General features: G+C 34.9%; 1 protein-coding gene across 1 annotated transcript; it reads left to right on the top strand.

The window, feature by feature from the left end:
• Positions 1-16,177: 16,177 nt before the first annotated feature.
• LOC147519613 (putative RNA-binding protein C660.15) lies at positions 16,178-21,027 on the top strand. The gene is given in 14 exon segments (XM_086591180.1): positions 16,178-16,327; positions 16,407-16,496; positions 16,577-16,642; positions 16,857-16,922; positions 17,074-17,159; positions 17,275-17,320; positions 18,093-18,147; positions 18,911-18,975; positions 18,977-18,988; positions 19,242-19,377; positions 19,478-19,611; positions 19,815-19,919; positions 20,139-20,276; positions 20,591-21,027. Coding segments are annotated over 14 exon segments (1,083 nt in total). The 5' UTR covers positions 16,178-16,309; the 3' UTR covers positions 20,657-21,027.
• The last annotated feature ends 1,139 nt before the right edge of the window (positions 21,028-22,166 follow it).

The raw sequence follows: 22,166 nt of genomic DNA, 5'->3' as shown, positions 1-22,166 counted from the left end.
CCCCTTAACAATAATACTTTTAGACCAATTATGCGAGTAACAAATAAAAGTTAATGCTGATTACGTGTTTTTATGTATTTTAGGCTTTGAAGTCAATTATGTGCAGAAATGTGTCACTTTGGTGAGATAAAGAAGCAATGGTTTGTTGCTAAAAAGTTCTGTGATTAAAGGCCAAGATTCAAGGAGAAAAAACCTTTACAAAGCCTGGTCAAAACTGAAAAGTCAAAGTCAACGCGGGCAGAAACAGCACACAAAAGTCAGCAGAACTTTCAAAGACCGTATCTTTGGGCTCAGACCTTGAAATTGGGCGTACCTTATGTCAAAACGACCGGCTCGGAAAGAGCTTTCCAATGGTCTAAATCTTGACCCAATCAGAGGAGCAGAAGTGGACAAAAAACCTGTTAAAGTCAAATCCAACTGAAAAGGCCTCTATGGACTGAAGAAATTGGGTTGTGGGCTCGATTTTCCGGCCCAAAACATGGCTACTCTGCCCATGCACGAAAATGTGGATCTTGTCTCCTCCATTTGAATAAATAAGACTTAACTTTTAAGATATACTTAGTTTAGGGAGCAAGTAGCCATTAGAGCATAATTCTAGATCTAGTTTTTACATTAAATTAATTAGTTTTCTATTACCTTGTTTTAATTTAGATTATTGAATGATTGTTAATTCTTTATTAGATTAATAAAAATAGTTAGTTCTTTATAATTTCGATTTGATTTATTAAAGTACTTAGCTCTAAATTAAATTACTTAGTTGTTAATTATTTCTTAGTTGTTAAGTTAGATTTGAATTCTGTCATTATTCGATATAGTAAATTTAGAATCTTTATATGATGTCTTGTTTAATTTCATTGGGAAATGAAAGCATAATGATTCTAGGCTAAACCTCCATTAGAGGGGGTTGAAGAAACCTTGATGAAACTTTATCTTTGTTAACTTAGAAATCGTCGTGATAATCTATTCAATTCTATAAAGTAATTAGTTCACCATGAGAATGGGTTTGGTTGCTTCACATGCTAGTTATTAATTGGTAGAGATTGTCATATATAATTAGGGATTAGAAATACCATTTTGATATACGAAAGTATTGAAATTTAGATCACAACGAATCTTTGTTAGTTGATTAAGTCGAGTTAAGGTGGAATCAGTCCCTCCTAATTCCTTATCATATAGTCAATTTAGAAATTCCGTAGTTTGAATTAGCCTATCTTGTTATTTGAATTCACATCGTAGTATAATTCCCTTCATAAAACTCTCATTAACTTTGGATAGACCGATAGTCGTAGAAAACATTGAATACTAACGAACTAGGAGTGGAACGAATCTTTTACTCCACTTTATTTCGATAGAATCGAGAGTAGAATAATCTTTGATAACATAAATAGTAAAATTTAGTTTTAGTTTTACTTATCTATGCGTAATTGTATTCGTAGGTAAAACTATTCATTTTTTACGTTTATCAGGAGCTCAAGAAATAGAAGGAAGTTAACCTTGGTATTTCTGTTGTTAACTCATGCACCATTGCTGATAGTTCAGCACCGCCACTTGATGACCCATCCCAAGTTTTAATTTTGAATCCTAACATCTCTCAAACAAAAGGAAGAAAAAAAGTTGTGAAGATTTATAAGAAAACTAAGGACAGTGGTAGAATAAAAGGGGGTCTTGAACAAGCATGTGCAAAAGCCAAAGCAAAGACAGAGAGGAGATGTACATGTTGTAACAAAGTTGGTGTTAACCATGACAGGCGAAATTGTCCAGAAAATCCAAACAGAAAGAAGGGCCTAAGTAAGTATAATATTGTTTTCTTAAGCTTAATTCGTAGTATCCTATCTTACGCAATTGTCTTTAAAACTTGACGTTTTCCATTTTTTTGCTTTACAGTATTAGATGTAGAGTTAGAGGATGAAGACGTGGAGAACGAAGACGAGGATGGGGAGGAGAACGAAGACGAGGACACAAATGATGACGAATATGATTAAAGCTTGTATTTTCTGTATTAGACTGTTGATTGCTGGAGCTTGTGTTTCTCTTTTGTAGTTCATTGTTTGTTTAAGGCAATGAAATCTTGTGTTTGAGCTTGAAACTATTAGCTATTAGCTTGAAATCGATATTTCTATTAGCTTGAAACTGTTAGCTGTTAGTACTCATTCTTTTTGAAAATTGTCTCTATGTGATTCTCACGATATTGCTCAAGTCATAAGTGTCACTGGTAGCAAGATCTTGCGTATTCTCAAGGCCCATGGGCTTTGAGAATATTGATAAAATTCCCTTGGTGAGCTTTTCATGCATGGAGCTTAGTATTCATCTTGGTGTTAATTTAATGGGGTGAGTTCATTTTTCAGTTTTATAGATTTTCTTCATTTTTACATTTTTAGCTTAATCCATGACTGTTTGTTTGTTTGTTGATTTGCATGCTAGTATTGTGTGTTAGATCAGAATTTGAATATGTTTTGATAGATTTTCAAATTTTGGAATTTGATTTGGATGTTTTAGCTTAAACTGCCTTAGGTAGGCCAAGATATAAAAATCCTATTTTGCAAGCTAGATTAAGAGCTGCCATCCTTCACAGTGGTATTCTTTCTGGTCTGAGAGTCATGTTTATGTTAAGGGGGGCCTTATGTTAAATGGAACCTGTCAGAACTTTGTTATGTGAAGTTCATTTTGGAACCTATCAGAAATTTTCATTTTTTCTGTCAGAAATCTTTGCCCCTGTCAGGCTGTATGTTAATGAAACTTGTTAGAAAAATAGGTTTGTACAAATCCATTGAGATATGAATGAGTTATTTGTCTCCCAAGTTACCCCACTTGAGATGAAATGGGTTTCTCTTGAAACAGTACGTAAAATGAGAAAAACCTTTTCAAAATGGTGCATTGGTTCGAAACAGTGCATTATGCCAAAAAGGTGCGACCTTTTGAAATGTGCACTGGTTCGAAATAGTGCATCATGCCGAAAAGGTGTGACCTTTTGAAATATGCACCGGTTTGAAACAGTGTTTTATGCCGAAATGGTATGTCTTTTCGAAACATGTGACTTTTCAAAGAGTTGCTTACTTTTTCGCAAGAGTCACTGTGTTGTTTCGAAAAGGCACCACTCACCTATAAATAGTGGATGAATTTGGAGAGAAAGACACACCAGATCACACAGAGTTCTGATCTTTCTCTTCTCCCTCTGTTCTTAGTCACATACTATGTTATGTTCGCTGAGTCTATAGAATTGAAGTGCTAGCTTTCTATAGAAGGAAATCCGTTCTATCTTGGGAGATAGTTTCCTATCAACCTTCAAACACCGTGAGGGGGAAAATCTGTCTTAAGGACATAATGAATCTTCACTAGGCTCGGATTTAATCATTGGTAAATTAAGTTAATTAGTTGAACTAAAAGGTTTGTTCGTGATATATTTGTTATATTAAATTGATTTTCTTGTTTACTTAACAATAAGTATATTTTTGGAATAAGTTTCCTACAAACTTTAAACAGATTCTCTTTTTCTTGAATTAATTTGGTCGAATTAATTTTGGCTATATTTATTGTTTAGTACAAATGCACTAACAATTTTGAAGCTGATTTCGTTCTTTATTGGTAAAGACATTAGCGGAAAAGATTGTAATGTGGCAGAAAATTTTATCACCATAAATACTGGATTTGACGCATGGAATTGGTACAAATATCAGGTATGTCATATGTGAATTGGATTTCTTTGATAGCGCCAAAAATGGTATTTGCATAACCACAGGGCAGTTTCTTCTCGTTGGTTAAAGTGGGGTTTGTTAATTAATTTACGTTACAATTATGAAAAGTTGCGAACAGGTACATTTTTTTCCAAACCCGTTATGTTAGCAGTTATTGTTGTTGTGAATAAGACGGTTTAAGGTACAAATTTGGAGAGTCTAATGTCCTAACCGCTAGATTTACTTAATGGATGACATGTGTCAGAAAGTACAAAGTACACATGCTAAACTAACGATTCAACTTTAAAGGTTTTGTACTTATTACTCTATTAGAGAATTGTTATGTTCTCCACGTGACTTTTAAAGCAAATTGTTTCTACACAATAAAAGACAGAAGTAGACAATTGTTTCTAATTAAAGTCTCGAGGTTTTGAATTATCGACTTTTACCAGTTGGTAATAACAAGCAAGAGAGTCACAACAATGCTATAAAGTGATAAAGTAATTTAATCATTGATGTGATCAAGGACGAAACGGTGAAGAACTGAAGTCATTCATTGGTTCCAGTATTGTACCGACACAAAGGAAACTTGACAACAATGTACTTTTCACACTTTCCAATTTTGAACCTTCTGAAAATGACATCTCATACACTGTTCTTTCTCTCTCAAACAGAAGCAAGTTCACATATTAGTTTGTGAGTGTATCTTTTTTATAGAATTCATTTCTGTTTTCTTTTTTTGGTTTTAAAGAATGACAAAGTGTGTTTCTATTTCATACTAGAAATGATAACACCACCAGGTTCTCCTATTCATGGTGTTCCTATTTCATTTGCTAGACCTACTAGTTCGTTGAATGGTATGAATATTTTGGTCCCCGATGACGACCTTATGTTCGTAGAAGTGGAACTTAACAACTACGGGTGTCTACTAGCAATGGTGGATATTGGTTCAACTCATACGTTAATCTCTGAGTATGTATCCGAGACTATTGGATTGAAACTCATAGAGTGTATAGGCTCTATGAGAGGCTTGAACCAAGAAGCCGAACCGGTGAAAGGACTCGCTTTGGAAGTTGACATTAAGATGCACAACTGGCGAGAAAAGGTGGACCTGATGGTAGCTCACTTAGACCATTTTCAAGTCATTCTTGGAATGGACTTTTTTAAAGAGAACAAGGTGGTAGTAATGCCACACTTGGGGGGAATTATGATCTAAGATTCCGAGAATCCTTGTTTCATTCCAGATGTTAGGAATGGCTGGTGCTAAAAAGGTTCTAAAAATATTTTATTATTTGTAAGATTTATATGTTTTACTATTGCGCCAAAGAGTGCCAATAAAGAAGATTGCTTAAGATATTGTTTTGTAAGCGTACTTGTAAGCAAAATTAAGGTCTTAGAAGTGTTTTCGACACTATATGAATGATATGTGACATTCTTTAACAAAACGCCTCACTTGAAAAACATATATATCTAAATGGTTTTCCAATTTATTGACTTTGTCATGAGAAATTGGAAAATGTGGGGGATTATGTATCTTCTTGAATTAATCAATTCAAAATTAGAAATTTGTTGAAGCATTACTCAAAAGACATCAAATGTGGTGTTTTACTCTAGGAGAGATGCATAAATTTCAAGGAAATTCTTATAGCAAACGTGCATAGCAATGTCCACTATGGAATCAGAATTCATAACGTTGGACGAGATTGGAGAAGAAGCTGAGTGGCTTCGAAATTTCTTAGAGGATATTCTAAACTGGGCTAAACCTGTGCCAGTAGTGTGTATACACTGTGACAGCCAATCTGCTATTGGTAGAGCACAAAATAGCATGTATAACGGGAAGTCTCGACACATAAGTCATAGACATAACATCGTTAGACAATTGCTCTCAAATGGAGTTATCTCAATCGACTATGTAAGGTCAAAAGATAACATTGCGGATCCGCTTACAAAATGTTTAACAAGAGAACAAGTAGAACGATTATCAAGGGGAATAAGCTTAAAGCCTTTAAGATAATCAACCAAGAGTCCTCATAATGGAAAAACCAACCTAGTTGACTGGAGATCCCAAGATCTAGGTTCAAAAGGCCAACTGAATTATGTCTATGACTCAGTCAGCACTAGAGAGTAATAATATACTTTAACCCATTCCTATATAAGACAGTGCATATCTGCCGCGAGAACCAGGATAAGTCAATCTTTTAATGATTTACTATATCTTGGAAAGTTATGTTATCCAAGTGGAGTATTGCAGAATACTATTTATAGAAATCACCTATGTTAGTGCGAAGTAGGGCTGCTTCTATGAGAATTTTAAAGGCAAATGTCTCAAAAGCACTATCTGAAACCAAGAAGTGTTCAAGGCCAAAATGAACACAAACGTGAGAACCAACAGTATTCGAGAAGGTACTGCGTGAAGATGATTGTCTAGGTTTGTACAAACAACTGACAGTTCAAGGACATTAATTGAAGTCTACTGATCATCCAATTAAATCCGATCGTCTTTCACTAAGGCAAGTTCAAGGCCTCCCATGCTACTTGACCTGATGCGGTATCTTTTCATTTGTAAAAGAACAGAAATCCGATGTTTATGCTAGAATAAGCCAAATCTTCATTCATGTGGGGGATTGTTAGAAAAATAGATTTGTACAAATCCATTGAGATATGAATGAGTTATTTGTCTCCCAAGTTACCACTTGAGATGAAATGGGTTTCTCTTGAAATAGTACGTAAAGTGAGAAAAACCTTTTCGAAATGGTGCACTGGTTCGAAACAATGCATTATGCCTAAAAGGTGCGACCTTTCGAAATGTGCACTGGTTCGAAACAGTGCATCATGCCGAAAAGGTGTGACCTTTCGAAATAGGCACTGGTTCGAAACAGTGCTTTATGCCAAAATGGTGTGTTTTTTCGAAACATATGACTTTTCAAAGAGTTGCTTACTTTTTCCCAAGAGTACGTCACTGTGTTGTTTCGAAAAGGCACCACTCACCTATAAATAGTGGATGAATTTGGAGAGAAAGACACACCAGATCACACAGAGTTCTGATCTTTCTCTTCTCCCTCTGTTCTTAGTCAAATACTATGTTGTGTTCGCTGAGTTTATAGAATTGAAGTGCTATCTTTCTATAGAAGGAAATCTGTTCTATCTTGGGAGACAGTTTCCTATCAACCTTCAAACACCGTGAGGGGGAAAATCTGTCTTAAGGACATAGTGAATCTTCACTAGGCTCGGATTTAATCATTGGTAAATTAAGTTCATTAGTTGAACTAAAAGGTTTGTTCGTGATAAATTTGTTATATTAAATTGATTTTCTTGTTTACTTAACAATAAGTATATTTTTGGAATAAGTTTCCTACAAAACTTACCTTGAACTATTTGTTTCAGATGACATAGAGGGCATGGTTAATGGAAAGGATGTTAGTGTTGCTGGTGAGAATGAAAGTGGGGATAGCGAAGAAGAGGGGAATGAGAGTGGCAGTGATTATGATGATGAGGATGAGAATGCCGATTTTTCCATGTACATGCAGATGGAGCCACATAAGGACAAAAAGAAATCACTGCCACGGAAAAAATGTTAGGCAAAAAAACTGGGCGAAATCAAATGATGTGCCTCCTGAATAATCTTAAAGCATTCAAATCCATTTTCAGAATAATAGGAAACAATATAAAACTCTATCACCAGTAAAATGACTGACCACATGTCAAATAATCCAAAAAAACAACTCTTACAATTAATACCCACCAACAGCAATTCAATAGGATTATATCAAGTCTGGTAATTGGCTAAATCAAGCTAGTCTAATAGCATCCCAAAACAACAGAGCAAAACTAATTAAAACAATGAATCTCAAATCATAGTGTAACCAAATGGTCCAATAAGATTTATCCCTCTGTCTGCTCCCTCAACCTCCGGATTGTAATCCTTTCTCTAATAGCATCCCAACAACCTTTCTCTTCATAGCATATTTGCCGCAAAACTCGCAGAAGTACTTTGCATGATGACTAACTTCCATCTTCTTAATCTGCTTTCGCAAACTTGCACCATAACGGGTACCATATTTCCCGACGATACCTACCTTCTTTGCCTGCTTAGTCATTGTTAGAGATGGAGGCTAGTTTGTTTGTTTTGTTTTTTTTTTTCCTGCTGGAGATGGAGGCTAGTCATAATGGAGTTATGGTAGCTCTTATATCGACTGAGTATAGCTGCAGCTGATCAGATAGTCTTCCTTCACAATGGGATCAGCATATAGTTGATCAGTAGATCCCTTGATCAGCAGATAGTCTTCCTTCACCACACCATAATGAGGGAGCCCACCAATGGGAGTAATATCTTTCTCAATCCTGATACAACAGAAAAAAGATTCAGGGGTTAGCGAGAAAAGGAAAAGAAATAAACTAAAAACCATCGTCATGACTCTTAAGGTATTCAAGTAACGCAAATGTAACAAGTCTTCTCAGTTGTTATCACTCAAAAGAGGAAATATTAATAACTAGATGTTCACCTTTAAGTAAAACAAGTGTACGACGCATTCCACAGGTTATCTGTTCAACATGCCTAGACCTGAAATACATAACTTCAATAGGTAAACACTGTGATTGAAAATCTCCATGCCTAAGTTGCCCAAATGTTCCATTTCCACAAGTAAAATCTCTTCCAATATCTAAAACACAAAAAAACACCCAAGTCCATTAAACACAAGTGTTATATAAAAAAACAAAGAAACATAGTAAATAAAGCAATGAGCAAGTGTTATCTCCATGACCCAATTGTCCACTTGTTCCTCTACCCCAACTTAATACTTTTCCATCTTCTCTACTCAAAGCAATGACATGAGCACCTCCACAAGCTAGTGAGCACCTCCATAAACACAAATAGTTAGTGATGCATACAAAGCCTTGTTACATAGAAGAATCTAAGAGTCAAATTCAACAACTCCGTTGTTACATCAGAACCAAAAGATAATTACATTCACCACAAGTTCACAAAAAAACGCAATACAAAGAACTTGAAATCAACCACTCATCTAATTTTACAATGCAGCTCAAATTCTTTCGACAAACCATCGTCGTCAATTTCAACTGTAATTTTGACTTTTTATCTTTTTTTGAAGACGAGGAAGAGGTGACTGTAGAAGAGCTTGAACTCGCTGCTAACTTAATGTTGTGTCTTAACAAAGCTAGCAAAGTATCCAACCATTTGAAATCCTTCCCACACTCGGTGCAATTCAAGAATTTTCTGCCTTCATTTTCATTTTTCTTCATTGTTGTGTTAACCTTTCTAAACCCCGCGAAATTCAGCTGTCTGCATCTTAGATTCTCCAGAGGTACTAATGACGATGCTCTCGCGTCTTCCAACTATTAGAAGTCTCCGCAAGCGCGACAGGTCAATTTTTTTTCCCAAGAGATTGGATTTGGCTCGACTGTTTCAGGATCCTACTTCCACGGCATTTTCGAATGCAACAAGGGGTAGACAACCAACAACATTTCTCTGATAAATTAGTGTTATCACCACACTTATTGTACAGAGTTCTTTCCATCTACATTAACAAAAAATGTCAAAATTGTAGAAACAAGGGCATTGCGAACAAAGTATAGTAGCAACTACAACTCAAACAAATTGTTATCCATTTAAGCAAGTCACAAGTGTAAATGTATAATAAGGCTAGTCAAGAAAATCACGAAAAAGGAAATTCAAAACCATAACTGGCTTTGTTGCACTAAAATTAATTTTTCTTATCACTCATTTTGAATTTTTCAAGTCTATCCAAAGACCAACGCGTTTCACTAATAAAGTTAAATTGTAAAACTGTCCCAAATTGCAATCATTTACATACATTGAACTACAGACACTCCATCCAGTTATGAGAAGGTGACACTTTGGTTGGCTTATAAGAAGAGAGTAATAGCAGAATAAAAAAAATTGGAACCTCAACAGCAAGAAGAATAACAACAAAATGATTTAAATAACGAAGGCATTAAATAGAGAAGTCGATGTGGTAATGAGAAATAGAGAAATTACATCGAACGAAAGAAGCACACAGTCGAAAGAGAGAACCCACTCGTGAATTTTGGAGAGAAAAGAAAAAATCTTGATCTAATTTTGGAGAAGAAGGTTCGATCGATTTTTTGTTCATTTCGTTTTTATGTTTCACAATTTTTTTTTTTTTTAAATTTCATTTATTTTGTTTTGGTAATTTAGAATAGACTATGTCCGCAGGATTGGCGACAGATTGATGGTTTGGATTCACTGTGCCTAGAATGTGGCTAGAGTGAATGTGCCTCTATCCCACCCTATATGTGTGTGTGTGTGTGTGTGTGTGTGTGTGTGTGTGTGTGTGTGTGTGCGCGTGTCTTTGGAAGCTAAAAGACTGAATAAATACTTAAATGCTAGGTGTAGGGCTTATTTATTGATTAATATAGAGGTGTTTACTCTGAATATCTTTTTTTTTTCCTAATATATTTATAATATACCTATTCTTTTTCACTTATAAAATTTACATGTTATATTGTTTTGATTTATGTGATGCGAGTTATATAAAAGCTTAAATATAATCACGTTTACAAGCTTTATAGATGCTACTACTTTTAGCGTGAATGATTGCACATTTGCACCTGTTCGTATCAATTTAGTGAATCCTATCTAATTTGGGTGTTTGTTTGGAATTATAGGCTTATAACTTTATTTAGTAAATTCTTCATAGCTGTCATCATTTGCTCATATCTTGGTGGTTGTTTAGGAAACGAAAATCTTATTGTGAAATTTTTCGATAAGATTTGAGTTCCTTTTTTTGGTTAGATTCATATATTTTAACATTGTCTTCATTCCTCTATTAGTAACTATGGATATGTCTTCCTTATACACCATTTCGATTGAAGCATGTTAGATTTGTATTGATTATTAGTTTTTCATTGGACTTATGACTCCAGTGGTGGCCAAACGATGGTTTTTTATTCTTTTAATGAACCAATATGGTCTATTTGACATAATTGGTGTAAACAAATGGAAGAGAAAGCTTCACAGTGTCATCCGTTGTTCAAGCTACAAAAAAAGATACTAATCATCCAAATTTGCTTAAAGCATTTTGTTGTATAAATTGTTTCAAAGAACTATCATAAAAATTAGGCAACTTATGTTTGATATAGATTATTCTGCTACATTGGATGGATTTAAAACATAATTTTGATGAAAACTAACCCTTTCATGCATCGTTTTCATTTCTTTTTTGCTTTTTACTATCCCCCCTTTGTGATTTTTTAATTATGCCTTTGCATCAGTTGGCTTTTTTGTGGCAGTTTTGGTCTCCGGTATTTACATGATGTATGGATAGTTAGGACAATATGGAGAAGGGGAAATTTGGAGGATAATAGAATAAGCAAGAGCCCTATTTATGTGGCATTGACTTTTGTGCCCTTTTGCTAAGTTTGGTGAGATGAATTCATTTGAATTTGAATGAGGAGTATAGTTCATAACTTGCTTTTGCGCTTAGAATTGAGAAGCTCTGTTGTAGGCACGTCAGATGTGAATGAGTTTATCATACTGTTTTGCAGGGGAATGATTAATGGCTTTGAGATAGCTCTATGTTGTTACGAACTGCCCAAAAAGGCAAGGATTTGTCCATTTAATTGGTGTATTTTAATTAGACTTATTTCATTTTTATATGTAAGAATCCTATAAAATTGTGGTGGCATGGTGATGTTATTAAAAATGTAATGAAATCAACCTAAAAGATTTCCATTATTGTCATATATCTAGGGGATAGATGAAGTTGCACGATTTTAAGATGTCAGTTTCTATTCAAGGCGGATATTGTTGTTTTGATACTCTTTGGCATAGTTTGGCTTTGTGGCATCACTCAGGCAAGATTTAGATGAAATACAGACGAATTTGTGAATGATTGATTTCTCTTTTTGCTAGAAAAGAAGGTAGGTTGGGGAGGTGATGATCCTTTTATTTTATTTTTCAAATTTCGACAATAGAAACCTTCATTCAAGAATTGTACGTTTTCATTGATGGGTTGGATGCTCCATAATAAAGTTGAAGCGATATTGGTTTTAAAAAAAAGTAGAAATGATATTGAATATTGTACAACTTTAACTTCTAAGTGCTTATTTAATTTTTCTTTTATCCCAATTGTCGGTAATGTTTGAAGCTTTCTTCTCATAAAAAAGTGTCGAACTCTTAAGTGGTACGCACTTAAAGTTTTATGTAATCTAAATTCATTAACAAAATAACAAAAGCCCAACAAAAGTTTTTAAAAATTAAAGAGACCCAAATTTACTGGCCTTAAATTTATAGGTGAACAAAAGCCCAATTAATTTTTTTTTGAAAAATTAAGAGGCCCTTATGATGGGTTTAAAATTAGTAGGCCCGACCACAGGTTGGGCTGCATGGCTAGTTGTTTTAGAATGGGTGAATGACTAAACCTAATTAATTCAGGTTTTATACTAACACATATCCCGATGAAATCATAAAAAAAAATAGAGATTTATGCGGATGACGATTGAAAGTAGGGTTATTTAGCTTTTGGGCCCAATTATAATTAGATAATTTGTGTTTGGTCACCAATTGATCGTTTATTAGACATTGGGCCAAAATTGACGGCGATTTAGGGTTATTTAGCTTTTGGGCCCCATGTTATATATTTTCAAATAAATGGCCACCATGACTTTTTATCCCGACCATGTATTTGTGTCACACATCCTAATCTCTCACTACCTATCCTATATTAGCGGGAAAAACCTTTGCTAACCGCTCTCTCACCCTCACTTCTTTCAAACAACACTCTATCACATACATCATTCTTAATTCTTCCAATCGTATATGAGTGTAACACCATCAAGCCTCAGCTCATACCCGCATCTAACGTAGCAAAGTAACACCTTTTCAAACGCTTAGAACCAACACCTACTGGAGTTTGAAGTAAATGTGGTAGCTTGGAGAAGATAGATTAGAGTTATAGATCTGATTTGTGCATTCAAGCTTAAAGAAGTTAGTTTGTAAGTAAAAGCTTCACCTTTTTTAGTTTAGTTACGTTTGTTTGGCTGTTTATACTGTTTTGCATGGTTTGAATGTTTGTTTGTTTAAAAAAGTATGTGGTTGTCTCTTTGGACCAAACCCTAATTATCAATTAAACAATTGACCTAAACTATACATTTTTATTATGTTGTAGTCCCAAGCCCTAAGTTTTAAATAAAATAATGGTCCCAAACCCTAATTTTAATACCAAAAAATTAGGGCTTTTTAAGTAATTTGAAATACTATAGGTGCATTTTTTTTAATATTACATCATGTTTCATTGGAGTTATATAGTAGTTTGTTCCCACATGATTTTCCTGTTTAGAAAATGTAGCACAATTCACAATTTTTCAATGATGTTCACTTGTTGGTTGTTGTCTTACAGACCTATCAAATGGGAAAAGATAAGGGCATGGGCAAGGGTCCAGAACAAAGGAGGGGTGTGGATTATCCAGACCATTTGATATTTGTTTGTAGATTTGGGTATAACAATTGGGTTGAGGATGAGGTTAGGACTGCTAATAGAGCTTATGTTGATGATGTATTTCGTGAAGAAGTCCATGCTCATATTTTTGAATATAAGGACAAGAAATAAGCAAAAAGAGTTGTTGTAGGACTACAACCTCCATTATATTTGATTCTGATGATATGATCAAGATCCATTTGATTATGAAGATTCCCAAGATTTTGACTAGGTGACATTTTGACTTGACATCAAAATGTGATGCTATTATCAACAATTTTAGTGAATCATTTAACAACTGGATTTTAAAAATTAGGGATAAACACTTAATTCAGTTTGTAGACAAATATAGTTTGGCAGTTATGAGATTGTTGCATCAAAGGAGAGAGTTTTCATGTGAGATGGAATATAATGAGTTGGTTCCAGCTGTTGTTAATGTCATTGCAAGGCTTGAGAAGAAGTACACCAGGTATAAGGTTTCAGGACTGTGCCATCAACATCAAAAGTGAAAAAAAAAAAATTGCAGTGGACTTGTCTAAACAAGAATGTCAATGCATTATTTGGAAAATGGCTGGGATTCCATGTGTGCATGTTATAGCTGTGATCAGACCATTGAGGCCAAGAAAAGAAAGTTGGGCAAGGTATACTTTTACTATTAAGCTTTAAATGATAGGATATTGATATACTAATTGATTCTAAGTATAACAATTGAAATTTGAATGTAAATAGATATTGCAGTCCATATATACTATCATGTCAATGCATTCAGAGCAACTTATATTGGTTTCATATTTCCATTTGCCAATGAGGAGGATTGGGGCAAGGTAAATTGATTTTTACTTATACATGTTGTTATATGAACTGGTTGAGTGTTACTTATAAAGGCTTGACTTATGTATTGTTTAATGTTAATGACAGGTTAAACCATAAGACCATGTAGACTCTCTACCACTTGAGAGGCATCCAAGTAGGCCTAGCTAGAAAACAAAGAATAAGAGCTGATGATGAAGAGAAGACAACAAGTAAGAGAAAGTGCAAGCTAGAAAATGTAATGAGCGAGGCACAATGATAGGAGGACATGTCTACTAGGGAAGGGGTGAAAGTAGGAGATCCAAGAAATCAAGAAATCAAAGCAATCAACTGAAGCCAATGAAGCCACTGAAGCTGAAGACATTGAATCTCAAATTGAGAATGTGGATAACAATAAAGGTGAACCTCAAAATGTGGAACATGAAGTAGTGAATGATATCCTTAGAGCAACTAGAAGAGGTGGTGGTAGAAAATGTGGGGATGACAATGTCAACGTGCATGAAGTAGTAAATGAACCTGAAGTTGATATTGTACATAATGATATCCGTAGAGCAACTACATGTGGTAGAGTTGGTGGTAGAGCTGGCCGGGGCTGCAAATGTACATACTGAAAACCTAAGAAGATATGGTACAAGAAGTGATGCAGGTAGAGGAGGTGGTAGAGGCTTAGGCTGGTGGTTGGGTGAAGATTCACAACCACCTTCCATACTAGGACAATCAACACCTTGCCCTATGCTCAGTGAGTCTCTTACTCAATCCTAATCTCAGTAGTGGATGTCTTGCTTGGTTACGATACTCTTATTTGAGATACTCTATTTATTAGGTAATGATGCTTTTGGTTTGTCATTTCATTTTGATGGTGGAGTTAGATTGACAGTTGAATTTGGTGATGATGACATGTATTTTTTTGTTATTTTGTATGCTTTTAAACCTATGGATGTTATTGGCCAAGTTATGGTAGTTCTTGAATATATGACTGTGATATGTTACATATGAATGTTAGAAACACATATTTATTCATGTGCACTGAGTACACACACAGTCACACTCATTCACTCATTCCCTCACAAGTACTAGTAGGTAATTAAATGACATTGTGGGGCACAACTGATAGCTGTTGTAGAGAGGAAATTTTTCCTTGCATAATTGGCAAATTGGCACAAACACCTCTTTGTTGGAGTAGATCTCCTGCACAATACCACAACCATTCTTTGAGCACTTAAGAAACTTGTTTAGGGTTCCATCCTTATTGTACTCTATTACCATACGCATAAAGCCACAACACCAAGCTTTAGGGTAGTAAAAATCTATATAAGAGCATATTGAAGCATAATGCCCATCTTCATTACAAAACTGGCCTGGTATACCTGGAAAAAAAAATATAGATGCTTATATTAGTGGTTAGTACCCACATTTATTTATTTTATTAGGAGTTAGTCTGAATAAAAATAGTTTATTTTGCGTTTGGGTCAACTGAACTGCCATTATAGAAGTTAAAGCTCCAACTGGTCAAGAGGTGGAAAACATATCTTTGGAGAAAAGACAACCACAATTTCACTTCCACCCATTATTTGTTGTAAAAATTGAAGAAGTTGTAAGTTTGATCAATGTGAATGGAGGCTCTCATGATGTGAATTGAAGAAGAGTGAAGAAGACAACTTCAAAACGACTACTTAGTTGGGACATTAGATCAAATCTAAGATCTGACCGTTATTTGATAAAATTTTAAAAATCTCATGGGCCCTAGATTGACGATCAATTGGTAACCAATGTCTAATAAATTTTGGGCCCAATTGGCAACCAATGTCGAACCGTAAATTTTGGCTCAATGTCTAATAAACGGTCAATTGGTAACCAAACACAAATTATCCTCTTATTATAATTTGGGCCCAAAAGCTAAATAAAGTTTGTAGTTTGTTCGCTGGCCCCAGATTGACAAAATAAGGGTGGGAGTATAAATAACGCGATGCCCATAAGTTTATCGTCCTAATAGGTTGTACGGGCGGAGCTGAGGAGCGAGCGAGTGGCGAATTGTGAGCGAGCGAGCGAAGGAGTGAGAGTGAGTAATATTTTTGTACCAGTAATAATTCTTACCTTGAAAGAAAAAAGAAAAGAAAAGAAAAGGCAAATATGTATTTTTTAATGAATATATCTTGTTGTTGTTGTTGCTGTTGTGAGAGAAAGAGATGTTGTTGTTGTTGTGATATGCAGGAGAGATTTATTAACAAGAGTGATAGAGTGAGTGTGAACCACCCCCGAGAGAGAGAGCGAGGGAGAGATAAAAAAAAGAAAGTGCCTTTTCTCTTTTTAGGTTAAATCTGGTTTCTCAATTTTCATCTCTCAGCTGAAATGGACAACAAACTCGTGGTACGTGATTTACTCTCTATAAGCTTTATAAAATTTTCATTAAAAAAAATAAATAAAAATGTTTTAAATTGTTTTCCAGGTATTGGGTATTCCATGGGACGTGGATACGGAAGGTTTGAGAGAGTATATGGGCAAATTTGGAAAGCTCGACGATGTTATTGTAATGAAGGTACTATCTAGTTTCTACTATCACTCTAAACTTGTTGATTGCCTCTCTATATTTCCTCATTGTTTTACTTTTTGTTTCAGGAGAGAACAACTGGCCGCTCTCGTGGTTTTGGCTATGCTACGTTTGCTTCCACTGAAGATGCAAAGGTATGCAACTTAATTTACACTAGATTGGTGTAATGAAGTAGGTCGAATGGTGGAATTTCCATAAAGAAAACGTCTTTTACAATTATAAGGAGTTCTCAAACATTGCATTGGTGAGACGTCAAAGTTGTCATCTCACAATTTTCATCCTGTTTCAATTCCTAAATCTTTTACATGCTTAATTGTTTTCTTTTTGTTGTGTCTTTGTTTGCTACAGAAAGCACTTACCGCTGAACACTTTCTTGGAAGCAGAATGCTGGAAGTAAAAATAGCCACACCAAAGGTTGCAAAATCTTAAACTATTCGGTGTTGTCAAACCAGCATCTGATTAATCTGTGTCACATTTGGGCCTCTATGGATATTCTTTTAATGTCTTTTTTGTGAAGAACTCGTATTGTTATATATTTGATTCTTTGACTTTTATCTGATCATAGGAAGAGATGAGGGCACCTGCAAAAAAAATGACCCGGATATTTGTGGCTAGAATCCCACCGTCAGTCACGGAAGCAGCATTTCGAAGGTAAGCTTGTTTTTGGCACATAGTTACTGCATTTTGGCTGCTTAAGTGTTTCTTTGTGCAGTAAGATTGTGTTTTGGCTGTAATGGCATTATTAACACCTTTATATCTTTTGCAGTTACTTTGAGACTTATGGTGATATAACTGATCTATACATGCCAAAGGTGAAATGCACACTCTTACTGTTTTTCTATGGCTCCTGGAAAGTGGTTTTGGTTGTGTAACCCTAGAGAGAATTTCATGGCTTTGGTTTTGCTACAGTGTTTCTAACTTGTTGTATGTGTGTGGGGGGGAAGGGATGGGGTGATATATTATTTATTCCCTGGTGAACTTTTTATGTTTTTTTTACCTCTGTTTTCCTTTTTGTTTTTGTCCTCTATTTGTTAATTCTCTTAACGTAGGCCATAATTAAATCATCTTTAGCCATAATTAAAAGTAAATGGCTGACTAGGCCATAATTAAACCATCCTTAGCCATAATTATAGTGGAAAATTCGATGATGTATTGTTCTATTCTCCTGGAGAACTGTTCTTTCTCTCTCTCTCTCGTTGACCTTTTTTGTTTTTGTCATTTAATAATTGTATTTTCAAATTATGTTTGATGATTTACATTGCATATTGGTTTGCACTGATAAGAAGAAAGAGAAGTAGATAAAAAAAAACAGTTGACTTACTAGGCCATAGTTAGACCTTCTTTAGCAATAACAATTGATAATTAAAACTAATCAGTCTACAAAAGAAACAGTAAGAAGCTTAAATGTGTAACTAGAAAAAATGTATGCTAACATGAATGTGCACCACATAAGGTTTGTTTGGACTGGTAGTTTTTTATTTTGTTACAGCGTTCTCTGATTTAGAAGTCAGTTAGTGATATTTTTATGAAAAATTATTTTTTTGATAGAAGTGTATTTATGCAAAGATAGTCAATATTTTGCAGGATCAGAGCACCAAAGGCCATCGAGGAATTGGGTTTATAACATTTGAAAGTTCAGGTCGGTTACTTCTGAAGCTCATTGCTCATTTATTTCACATTTTCACTGGACACCAGACTACCCACTCATTTGGTTAACGTATGGTTTCTTAAGGCTTGGGGAACATATATTAGGGCATCAACAGATTTTTTTTTATAAGCTTGTCGAGGAAATTATGTTCCTCATTATATTATTAACAAATGCAGACCTCAAAAAAGATAAGTCAAGTTCAAAAATGTGTAATGCATATGCTTTAACCATGTTAAATATATCTCATTTGACATGATTAGAAAGTATGAGGTTAAGTCCAATCTGAAGATTATTCCCCTACCCTTTTGGCATTATGCTGTTTGTGGCAATCTTGTTTTCTTATGGATTCGAAATTCTTTAAGCGGAGATGGTTGAGGCTAAGACTCAAATTTGAGATTTGTTTACCCTGATATACTGAGTCTTTAGCCCGAATGATATACGTTGATCAGTTTATTGGGTAAAATAAGATTTAAATTATAATATCGGGGTAAATTGAGTCTTGGCCTCAAATATAAGCAGCATGTAAGACAGAATGCGCAGAAATCTTTTTGATAGGATAGAGAGGAATCTCTACAAAATCAATGCTGCATATGTTGTTTTGCCTCACTGTGTATATTCTCGAGATTGATTCTTTAATTTACATTTCTTATAGTACATAATTTTGCAAATAAAATTGTGGATATTCATTGTAATTACAAATTTACTTTTGTTGCATTATGTTTCAGGATTTAAAACTCCTGCTTTTCTATTTCAGATTCTGTGGATTCCTTGATGTCAGAAACTCATGAATTGGAAGGCTCTACTATTGTTGTTGATCGATGCAACACCAAAGGCAACTCACGAGAACCATTTTTCTTCAGCTTTAGGAATGATTAGAATCTTCTTTTTCTTCAATGTGGACTATACTTTCCTTGTTACGTAGTAATGCAAGCACATAAAATTGAGCTGGAGATTATTATCCAGTAATTGACATGAACACAGACCTATGCCTATGAGAATAACAAACAACTCCATCCCCCTAGTTTTCTTTCTTAACAGTTGTAGTTAATGCATTTGAGTCTGAGTCCTATCAATCTTAATGTCAGGACGAGGACATAAGGCCACCTAGCAGAGTAAGTCATGGGGGATATGGAGCATACAATGCCTATATGACAGCAGCAACTAGATATGCAGCATTAGGTGCTCCTACATTATATGACCACCCAGTAGCTGCTTATGGCAGTAAGTCTGATTGCTACTCTGTTTATGTGAATGCTTGGAGTTTCTTTGAATGTATCAACTATCAAGTTCAATTGATTTGTTCACTTTGTTAACGGTGTAGGGGGATTGCCTGAACCAGTGAGAGGATTGGGCAAAAAGATCTTTGTTGGCAGGCTCCCGCAGGAGGCTAGTGCTGATGATCTTCGTCAGTATTTTGGCAGATTTGGTCGTATCTCGGATGTTTATGTTCCAAAGGTTTGTGTGTATATATATATTTGTAATTTTGAATCGCAGTTACTCCCGTTGTCTACTGGTCAAGTTGGGAGGTTGGGCCCAAGGTATTGGGTTCAATTCCCACCTTCAGTGGAAAAAAAAAATTTATGGGGAAAGGGCATAAGTTTTAACGATTAAAAAATATGATAATTACTCCCACAAATCTAATTGCCCATTGATTACAGGACCCAAAGAGAACTGGTCATCGAGGTTTCGGTTTTGTAACTTTTACTGAGGATGGTGTGGCAGAGCGTGTTTCTCGAAGGTCTCATGAGATTTGTGGACAACAGGTAATATTTTAGACTTGTGTGTGTTGAATCATCTTTGTGCAAGAGTTGAAAACTTGAAATGTCTCGTCTCAGATGTTCAAAGATATATAGCTAGTGTGTTTTCTGAAATGTTTTTGTGGCAATTCCTTTTGATTAATGCCATCAATTTAGTTATGTATTTTTCATCTGACAATAAATTCCTATTTTAGCTTATAATCTCCATTTAACTTTTTTGCCCAGGTTGCCATAGACTCGGCTGCACCACTTGATGATGCTGGACCAAGTGGTGGGTACATGATGAATCCTGAACCATTTGGAGGATATGGAGGCCCAATGCGTTCTTATAGCAGGATGTATGGGAGTTTAGATTTTGATGATGTAAGTAATTCTAGTTGTAGAATCTATAAAATGTGGTATACTTTCATGGCCAAGCTTTTGCACCTCATTTGCATATGAATAAATGTAAAATAGCCTCTTCTAATGTCCTAAAGTGTGAATGTCTTCTGATTTAACTGATTCATCTACCCTTCTACCCCATGCTTTCCTTATCATCGTGGACAAATAGTATTTCTTTAAATAAAAATCATAATGGACAAGCATCTCTTCTCAATAGCTTTCCCACGTCATGTGAGTTTTATTCTTTGCATGCTCATGAAACTTATGTGGCAATTCCTCTAAATCATTTGGTGCAGTGGGGTTATGGCAGTGCTGGTCCTAGCAGGCCTTCAAGAATGGATTGGAGGTACAGACCTTATTGATAGTGTGGTACTGGAACTTCCTCGGACATGCTGCACCAAGGTTAAGCGAGGAAACAAAAAAGGAATATATGGTGTTTGTCAGGTCATTGGGGTTATGTATGATAGTGTAGGGAAGTTGATCGTAGACAATGTAATACTTGGTTTCAGATTCTACTTTCTAACACTGAATTTCTGAGTTTGGAATCTTTGTTTAAGTTAATCATTATGGCGAGAGACTAATGAAACATTCTGTTTGTCACCATTCCTAGATTGTTTGACATCCTTTAAAAAAGTGAGGTTTCGTATGCTTATTTATCAATGTAGATTTTCGTTCTTTTTTAATTTCATGGATCTTGGCTTGTCAGGCTGTTGAATGGATCACGTTTTCATCATGTTAAGAATGTTAATATGTGCTCCAGTATTTTGGTAATATTTGCAAGAAACTGTTGCTCACAAGTTTCTTACCATTGAAGTAGAAAAGAAAAAAAAAATGCACGAATGGATAACTTTTTTCTGTAATTATTTTCCTACGTGGCTATTTAAAACTTGCCAAAACAAACCGTCTAAAAATTCGGCCATTAATGAAACGAGAGAGAAAGAAATCCAATTTTGAGAGAAATCAAGATTGAGAGAGATAACTTTTGCAGAGATAAAAAGTCTGTAAAGATATAAGAGTGATCTAATAAGGTGAGAGACTGAAAGGAATTATTGTAATCTTTCTTCCCACATTATAAAAAGATTAATTAGTTCTTGTGGAAGTAGGCACCATTGGCCGAACCACAGTATATCTTTGTGTTGTGGTATGATTTATTTTCTTTACATTATTATCTGTTGTTAATAGTTAGTTGTTTAGAGAGTTGTGCATGCTAGATTGGTTGTAGTGGATATTTAGAATTTGTCTAGAGTAGTAATTGGTTCAAGTACAAATTATTTGTGTAGTGGGGATCGATTTGTATCGTTATTCCCCAACAATTTGTTTGTCCATATTAAGAGACTATAAATAATTAAACTGTCTATTATGATACTAGGTATCACCCGTGCCTACGACACAATTTGTTATGAAGTGCTTATTATGTTATTTGTGGTATTAACGTTAGTGCACCGATAGTTCGTGATTTTGAACGGAATCACGGATGAATTCCGACAATTATTTCAGTTTTCCAAATAACCGAAACGGAATCGAAACGAAACATCATACAATAACCGAAACGAAACATCATACCACCAGTGGTATTTTGAGTAAATATATGGAATACCGACGAAATTATGGATAATCAACTATCTAACAAAACTGCAACGAAACTACTATGGAATTGGAACGCAAAAAAATTAAATAGTATTTGAATTTTTTTGTAACAGCCATTAATGGCTTTTTCAGCTTCTTCTTCATCAATTTGTAACTCAATAACTTTAGAGAAGATGAAAGAAAATAGGATTTGCATAAGAAAATAAATAAATAAATGAGTAGAGGAGAATTGGTAAGAGAGTTGCAAAGATTGGGAGAGATGAATGAAGATGTGTTGGCGAAGAT

This window comes from Coptis chinensis, chromosome 2 (genome assembly GCF_015680905.1).
Source record: "Coptis chinensis isolate HL-2020 chromosome 2, ASM1568090v1, whole genome shotgun sequence".
NCBI classification, from domain to species: domain Eukaryota; kingdom Viridiplantae; phylum Streptophyta; class Magnoliopsida; order Ranunculales; family Ranunculaceae; genus Coptis; species Coptis chinensis.
Note: the sequence above shows the minus strand (reverse complement) of the source record. Positions and strands in the feature narration are given on the sequence as shown.